Source organism: Ananas comosus, linkage group 15 (genome assembly GCF_001540865.1).
Source record: "Ananas comosus cultivar F153 linkage group 15, ASM154086v1, whole genome shotgun sequence".
Lineage (NCBI taxonomy): Eukaryota > Viridiplantae > Streptophyta > Magnoliopsida > Poales > Bromeliaceae > Ananas > Ananas comosus.
The window spans coordinates 1,007,549-1,016,901 of NC_033635.1; the positions used below are offsets into that span (position 1 = coordinate 1,007,549).

General features: G+C 39.5%; 1 protein-coding gene across 1 annotated transcript; it reads left to right on the forward strand.

Annotated features, from left to right (window-relative positions):
* On the forward strand, window positions 2,517-5,331 carry LOC109720877. The gene is made up of 4 exons (XM_020248215.1): window positions 2,517-3,055; window positions 4,074-4,112; window positions 4,794-4,878; window positions 5,004-5,331. Exons 1-4 carry the CDS (start codon window positions 2,651-2,653, stop codon window positions 5,084-5,086), a joined length of 612 nt encoding a protein of 203 aa, XP_020103804.1. The 5' UTR covers window positions 2,517-2,650; the 3' UTR covers window positions 5,087-5,331.

The following is a 9,353-nucleotide window of genomic DNA, read 5'->3' on the forward strand; positions in this document are numbered from 1 at the left end:
ATGTGCGATATACGTCACATTTAATTAAATTAAATTTATATTAATATTTTAAATTTATATTATTATTAGTGGTATATGTCTATTTATTATTTAATTTTCAAGAGGACCATATGCACATCCAACCTGTGGAAGCAAGTGATGGAAATTCACCTACTGAACAAATAATAGAAAGCATATTTTTGCTTCTCGCACTGATTTTACATTAACATAGTTGAAGAATGAAGGAAACTCGATATGCCCGGCGATGAAACCTGGCAAATCATCGGTATAGAGACATCAGATCCAAGCGGACTATATGCAATACATGTATTATTTGCACAATCACTAGTAGATGATTCATGCAAACAATTCAGCAGCGCTTCTAACGCTTCCGATCCGTCTTTCATTTTGCCCTATCAAAAAAATTAAGTCAATTGGATAATATATAAAAGTGACCTGATAATATATTCACTATCAATAATATAAGAAGGAAAAAAGTATACAAGAAAAGGTTGCAAAATTACCTCTTGAAAAGAATAGCTGTTAGCATATCGATTGGATAATGCCTTCCTCAAAAAATAAAAAAATAAAAAAAATTCAACAACTTTTTTCTGCCCTTTACCAAATGACTTGCTAAGAGCAGCAAGTAGTTGATATAAAGCACAAATCACACATAAATCTCCAATATGCAAAAAAAATTTTCCACTAAAAAATGAGTATGTTGTTATTTAGAAGATTATTTAAGAGAAATAAGTTGTTTCATTTTCCTACCTCCAACTTTAATCATTAGTATGTCATTAATCCGTGTTAAAATCTGTATTTTGTTTCATTCATTAACAGCCAAGCACAATTCATTGCTGAATCATAGGCCATATTTAAATCTGTGTCAAATGCGATATGTTTGTTATGCCACTATTTTATGTTGCTACTAGAACCGCTATGGTGGTATTGTACAAAAATCTATTGCACCTCAAAAATTAATATAAAATCAGCCTTTAATTCCAGTAGGTTACATGTTATAAAAATACGCGGTGGCTTCGAAATAATATGATGAATATAACTTTTTTCTCCGCAACCACCACAACCACCAATATCTTTCTCACAAGATAATTTCGCCATCCCTGTAATTTCCAAGAGGACCATCTGCATATCCAGCCTGTGGAAGCAAGTGATGGAAATTCACTTTATAGTATCGCATCCAACTAAACAAATAATAGAGATTCAAACAACGTATAAAAGGAAAATTGAAAATAAGCATACTTTTGCTTCTCGTACTGATTTTGCAATAACATAGTTGAAGAATGAAGAAAACTCGATATGCCCGGCGATGAAACCTGGCAAATCGGTATAGAGACATCAAATCCAAACGAACTATATGCAATACATGTATTATTTGCACAATCACTAGTAGATGATTCATGCAAGCAATTCAACAATGCTTCTAACGCTTCTAATGCATCTTTCATTTCGCCCTGTCAAAAAAAATTAAGTCAATTGGATGATATATAAAAGTTACATGATAATATATTTACTATCATGAAAATCAATAATATAAGAAACAAAAGTTATACAAAAAAAAGTTGCAAAATTACCTCTTAAAAAGAGTAGCTGTTAGCATATCGATTGGATAATGTCTTCCTCAAAAATTCAACAATTTTTTTCTGCCCTTTACCAAATGACTTGCTAAGAGCAGCAAGTACTTGATATAAAGCACAAATCAGGCATAAATCTCCAATGTGCTTATGAAGAAAACTTTTCAAAAATTCATGTCTGAACCAACTGAGATACCATAGTGATTACACATAAAGTAAAACAATTATACAATCAAAAAGCATATTAAAAAAATTGTCAATTGAATAAAATAAATAATTACTTGAACAACAATATTTAAAAATACGTGGTTTTTCACTTTCTTTATTTTTTAGGCCAACCCCGGACGCATCAATGCTTGCATTATCTATTGATTCGCCCATAGTGCAAAATGCGGCTTGTGCTGCATCAGCAGCTAGCTTGGCTTCCTGGGTAGCTGTAGCAGTGGCAGCGGCTGCTAACTGGCAGCTTCTGCTGCAGTGGTAGCTTTTGCTTCAACAGGAGCAACATCCTTTGAGTTGGGGAGAGTTGTTGCTGCAGAAACTCCATCATCCAACGCCTACTTTTCCCGTTGAGCTTTCTTGCGAGATCGCACAAATTTATTGTAGAATTTGATATAGGTTTGCTCTGTCACCATTCTTAAAAATTCCTGTCTAGAATGATGCTTCATAAACTCTTTTTGATCTTTGTTGAAGTGATATTTTCGGTAAATTGTTGCAGATTTTAAGTTGAGCCTCTTAATGATCATATCACGGCACGATTTTTTAGATTTGCAACGTCCAATTTTGTACTCGATGCCGCGAATTATAATTTTAATTACCCATCCAGTCTTCAGTTTTTCAATTCCAATTTTGTCTTTTTCAATGTGGCCATGACTGAAAACTTATAAAAAAATCAAATAAATGAAGTGAGCCAAACAAGTGAAGAAAAGAAATCTCAAAATAAAAGTGCTTCTTGTGTGAGCATAAAATATTCAAAAAGAATTATATTATCCGTTTACTGCTTATACTTTTCTATTGGGTCTCGTCCAAAGTCCAAGCCCCCATTACCCAACACGCCACATCACACCACAAGCGATGCGATGAGGCCGAGGAAGTCGACCGGACGCCGGGCCGCCGGTTCGCCCGCCCGGTCCGTCCCCTCCGAACCGCTAGGGTTCCAACCGGTCCACTCCGCCGCCGCCGGGGAGCGCCGCTCCTCCGCCCTCTCCGCCACCCTCCTCGACGACGCCCCCGCGGGGCTCCTCCCCCGTGTCGGCGGCGCCGACGAGGACGAGCTCTTCTTCGGCGGCGGAGGGAGCGCGACGAACCCGCGGAGCTTCCCCTACAGCGTGAAGCAGCGGTGCTGGGAGAAGGCGGAGAAGGTGAAGGGGCGCGACCCCGATCGGTGGCGCCGCGACACCCTGGGGAACATCGTATTCCGCAAGCTCGTCGGCTGCCCCGGTTGCCTCTGCCACGACTACGATCACATCGTCCCCTTCTCCAAGGTTCGATCCATTCTCTCTCTCTCTCTCTCTACATTTCGTGCTAAGAGGGAGCGATTATATTGTTATCGAGGAGATTTATGCTATAGAATGTTGTAAAATTAGCTCAAAATTGCTAGATAATGGTATTACATTTAGACTGTTGTGTAGAGGATCAATGATCTTACCTGAGGGAGCAATTGTTCTGTAGAATGATGTAATTTAGCTCACAATTGCTATCTAATGGTAGTTGGTTTAGACTGTAGTGTAGAGGATCAGTGATCTAATCTATTATTCTCGGGTGGTGCAGATCATGCTAATGTTCCTCCTAATCAGCGATAATATACTGGATTTTTGCTGTTGACTGTATTCAATCAGATCAAAATAGCTAGTTTTGGGGTATTAGATTCAGATTGTAGTGTAGAGGACCAGAGATCTAATTTACTAACTAACCTGTTTGACATCTAACAAAAAAAGGTATAGTCGAAGAATTATGTGACTTACAGACTAGTTGGAACCTCTCTCAGAAGCCCTTACTTATTACCTTTTCTGAGAAGTCCCCGAAACTAGATGAACCAGATACTTACAATTTAATAGGCATCTTTACTTTGTTTTACCTGCGAAAATAGCTGTGTTTTCCTTGTTGGTTATATTTTTCACTCAATAGCTTTAGGTGATTTTCCATGTTATATGACCCTAATCATCTTCAGATTAGCTAAGTTTTGCCTCACTGTTTTGCTTATTGTTATTGTAGTATTGAAAATCCAAGTTAGTTAACACTGATGAAACTAAAAAGTAGCTTCATAGTTTTCAAATATCTGTGGATAAGCTTATGTATGCTTACTGTTAGACTACCATCTAGAGTGACTTTCTTCCATCTTGACTAGAGCTCTCCCTTTCTGTTTTTTTTGGCAATTCTCCAATGTGTTTTTTTTCGTTCTTTTATAAAGGAGCTTGTACTCACCTGTTGACTGTTCCATTTGATTGAAAAGTTTTATAAGTAGTTTGAATATTATTTATCCCTAATGTATGAAAATCACAGGGCGGAAAAAGCACATTGGAGAATTGCCAAGTTTTGCAGGTGCTTATTTTTTTTTTTCTCTTTACTGTCTTTCCCAGCATGTTTTGGATGTTTCATATATTGATGTTCAATTACTTTCAGTTAAAAAAAAAAAAAAAAATGATGCCACCGTGAAGTGCAACAATCTTACAGTTACGCCAAGGCATGCTTTCTAATCTTTAAGATAACAGGGGAAGAGAAAAACTTGCTTACATATTGCTGTAGAGTAGTCATTTTAATATTGTTTCTTTTCTCACTGTGTTTGTTGTCTCCTCTGGATATATTAAGATAACATACCTGCTTTTGGTTTTCTCGCTTTTATTTGATACTTTTAAATTTGGTCACCTGTGGCAGAAGATTATGCTTTGACGTATTCTTCGAATGAATACCCTGCACCTTTTATTTTGCAATAAAATGTTGCACTTAGAAGTTCTTCTTGTCTGACCACGCAGAGAGAAAATTCTATCATGCACTGTAATATACAGTAGTTCATTGGCATTTTAACTATAAACATTTCCTTGTAATGAATATCTTGTATTTGCTAAAAACAAGAGGCACTGCTGTACCATAATCTTTCATATCGTATATTCTTTTTTCGCACTGAAAATGTGAAAAACATCTATCTACATGCTTGGACATTATGATTGATGCCTTTTATTGCTTCTTTATCCTTAAGAGGACCGGTTGTGCACTCATATGCAGGCAACAGTAAACCGATCTAAAGGGAATAAGACTGAGATATCCAGATCCGACCTTATACAGAAGAGTGCTTATTGCAGAGTTTCAGGTCATCAATCTTTAACCCTTAAAAGCTTTTTTCTTATTTGGCAGAAGATTAATAAATGAAACTCCACATGATTAACTATGCACCAAGGTGAAATTTGTTGAATCTGGTCTTTCTAAATCATGTAGGGCGAGACATGGATCTTCTCGAACTCTCCGCCTATGGTAATGTCCGTCGAGCACCTGACTCAGGGGGTTGTAATATACAGTGAAACTAGGAAACCTTATTTGAAAATTGCCATTATTTCCAACAACTGCACAACTGACTGAGGAAAAGGATTAGTGGTCAATGATATTTGCGGCTGTAACAATTACGCATGTAATCCGATATCTCTTGCGACGGTTTATTTGAGGGCTATTGTAACATTTACCAATGTAATTCGATGTTTCTTGCATTGTTTATTTTGGTGCTGTAGTTGTTTGCATCTTCTGAGGCTAAAATATTCTGTTCATGGAATTTAATATTTTCTGATTGTAGCATATTAGGGTTCATAGATCATAATGCTACTTCTGTGACAAGAGGATGTAAAAGGCATTTATGACATTTATTAGGTTTAAGGCTCTGCTACATAGCCCTAGCTTAAGATAAAAGCTGTGACGATCTAGCCTATGTTTTTAGTATACATAGAGAAAAGTAGCAAAATTATATACCATTTTTAGGTACCGTTTGGTTTCAAAAAAAAATCAAGACGATGAAAGTTATCCTCCTATTCTGCTGAACAGTATAATCCGCCTCTTCTTTCTTTCTTATTTCGCTCACACGTCTTTGGCCGACTTTGACTTAGATATGGCACTAATTGCCTCTTCTTTCAATGTAGATAGCAATAGTAACAAAGGTGCTGCAGAATTTAGAAATGATGGGGAGAAGAGAGTGTGCCCGCCTCCAGGGCAGAGGGCAAAGGAGGAGATACTGTAGCAAAAAATTAAAAATATAAGAATAGTACTATTATTAATTATATATATATAGTATATATATTATAGAGTGAGAGAATTTGCGCTGGGAATTTATCGATCAGCACCAAACATTTTGTTGCATAAATTTATTCTCCGTTAGAATAACTCCTTTAACTATTTTTCAACGTTAGGTTATACTATTAAAAATAATTCACTCAACCTAAGACATATATCATCCTACGCATATCTCTTACATCTAGGCATCGCAGAAATTATAAGCATCTTACAATTGTTACATATGTTGCGAACATGATAGAGGCCTTATTTCAAAAAAAAAATCTTTATTTTATTTCCATTTCGATCACTTCGCGTCACCTCCGCGCCGGGCACGGCACCTGTGCATCATCACCACCAGTTGCCCCTTCTCTTCTCTCCTCTTCCTCTGCTCCCATTGTCTCTTCTCTCCTTCTTCCACGAAAAGATCGGGAGAGGAGGGACAAAGAGGGTTTTGGAGCTCCGTGTTCGATCTAGGGTTTGGGGCGCCTTATCTATCGAGTGATAACCTAGCTCTCGAATCATGGGCTCCTTCATGCCCGATTGCTTCGATTATTTTCGAGATCTACAAAACCTTACTGCGACGAAGTGCCCTCGCGCTCTCTTCTTTTTTTTCTTTTTTATATTTTTATCTTGAACAAAATGCTGTATCTATTTGGATTCTTCTCAATTGGGGTGCCCTTTATGAGTCATGCTATAAGATCCCTTTCTTGGTAGGAGGGAATTAGTGGTTTAAATCGCTTCTTTCATATGTATGGTTTGTTGCCTACAATATGAAGAATAATGGATTTATTGGGTTTTTTATTTTTTCTGAGAAGATGCAAATTAATTTAGTCGTGGATATATGAGGGTTTTAGAAACATGAAAAATATGGTGCGAAAGCATAATTTGTTCATAAATTACTGTGTAACCCGCGTACAGGTTTCTTTCTTGTTCATGTTGTTTAATAGGTTTCTAGTCGTTTCAGCTGACTATTTTGGAGGTACGTAGATTTTCCCATAAAACTTGCAACACAAATTGTCAGAAGATTCAGCAAGTTTGCTTCTCATGTTCAATCTTTTGAATTATGATGCCTCAAGCCAATTTACTTTTCACTGCTTGCTAATCTATTGAACTATCTTATCTGAAGATTCATGAGGTTGTGTTTAACCGATGTCATCTTGAGAAGGCAAAAGCTTTCCCTGACTATTAATATGATTTCAAGAATTTATTTGAAAGTTCATGTGTTATATAATATATATATATATCTATTATATATTATATATATACTATATATATATATATATTATATATTGCTGGGTGCTACTATACTCATATAATTAGAGCCCTTTGTCCATGGCTTAGCGTTTTCTCGTTTGCAAAGCCCGTGCGGCTCCCGCCTTCTGCTCGAAGAATGGCAAGGCGCTTGTCCCTATTGCTAGCCTGGACCTTCGCCCGACGACTAAGTATGCAAAGGGAATGACAAAGAGAGAGAGGCAGAGGTTCACTCAAAAAAACTAAGTACTCTACTACTTAGAAAAGAGATTACAACACACATACTCCCTCTTGTGTGTTTAGCCTTAACCAAACCTCACTACTTATAAGCTCCTAGATACAATGAACCTAGACACACACTAACTCTCTCATTATGACACATATTAACTCACCAACTATTTTATAGTAATGAGCCCTCATAATGACCAAAAGCTCAAGAGTCACCCATAACTCCCATGAGTTTCATAACCCTTGAGTTTCCCACAGCAGGTTGGGTTTGGGTATTGACAACCTGATTCGACCCGTTACCAACCCGAACTCGCTAGCAGATTTGGGCCACTGTCAAGGAGAAATCAGCGGAAAATATTTTGTCCGTGACATTCTCCCCCACCTAACGCGCAGACGCCCTCGTCGCGCGCCGAGTCGCTCCCGGTCCGCATAGCCTTCCGCGTGGTCCGTCGTGCCTTCGCGCGCGATCTGCCCCGTGCCTTGCTCCCAATGTCCACATCTGTCCCCGCACCAGCACCTAGTGTCTTGCCCCTCTGAGCAAGTGCACCAGCGAGCCTGCTGTGCGAAGAGTTCGCCGGATGTGCATGTCTTCCGCGACACGCACGCGCACTCTGCCAAGCTGCAGAACGCCCCGAGTGTGCATGTCCTCCGCGACACGCGCGTACTCCGCCAAGCTGCAGAACGCCTTTTGGTCCTCGCAGGCTCCTTAGCAGAATAACTTGCACTTTGCTTGGACGCTGGCCACTCCAGCGCCATATGAGACTCGATAGTCTCGCCGCCGCTCAGGCCCTCCTCCTCGAGGTCCTCGGCCGTCCCGCGCTTCACCTCCTCGCAAAGCTGCAGGGCTGTCAGAGTTGAACTCTCGTTGCACCCTTTTGCGTCCCATGGATCCTCGAGGTCCTCGGCCTTCCCGCGCTTCACCTCCTCGCAAAGCTGCAGGGCTGTCAGAGTTGAACTCTCGTTGCACCCTTTTGCGTCCCATGGATCGCGGTGCTCTCCCCCACCTTTGGCCTTGCTCGCCTTTGATGGTTCACCTCGATCGCCCTCGGTTCGCTCCCGCTCGAGCACAACGTCAACGACGACAGCTTCCAACAAAGACATGGTTCCTTCTCGAACCGGCTCTGATACCAACTGTCACGGCCTTAGCGTTTCTGTTCGCAAAGCCCGTGCGGCGCCCGCCTTCCTGCTCGAAGATGGGCAAGCCTTCGTCCCTATTGCTAGCCTGGACCTTCGCGCCGTACGACTAAGTATGCAAAGGGAATGACAAAGAGAGAGAGGCAGAGGTTCACTCAAAAAAACTAAGTACTCCAGTACTTAGAAAAGAGATTACAACACACATACTCCCTCTTGTGTGTTTGGCCTTAACCAAATCTCACTACTTATAAGCTTCTAGATACAATGAACTTAGACACACACTAACTCTCTCATTATGACACATATTAACTCACCAACTATTTTATAGTAATGAGCCCTCATAATGACCAAAAGCTCAAGAGTCACCCATAACTCCCATGAGTTTCATAACCCTTTGAGTTTCCCACAGCAGGTTGGGTTTGGGTATTGACAACCTGATTCGACCTGTTACCAACCCGAACTCGCTAGCAGATTTGGGCCACTGTCAAGGAGAAATCAGCGGAAAATATTTTGTCCGTGACACCTTTGTACTCATAAATTTTCGACCGTTCGGATGAAAAAATGTGCGGGTAGGATGAGAGTGGTTACGGTTAGGTTGATAGTGGGCCCTCTAGGGTTGAGTGGGTGGTTGGTTGAATAGTATAATCTAACGGGTGAAAATGATTAAAGGGAAGATCTAACGGTTAAAAACTTATGAGTACAAGAGACTCTATACTCATAAGAGTATAATAGCCGGACTATATATATATATATATATATATATATATATATATATATATATATATATATAGTAGGACTACTATACTATTATGAGTATTGGGTCCTTCGTACTCATAAGTTGTTTTCGATGATGGAGCTTCCGAATCGACGATCCACTCCGTTAAATATGATCTAGAGTATTTGAAACTTCTAGAA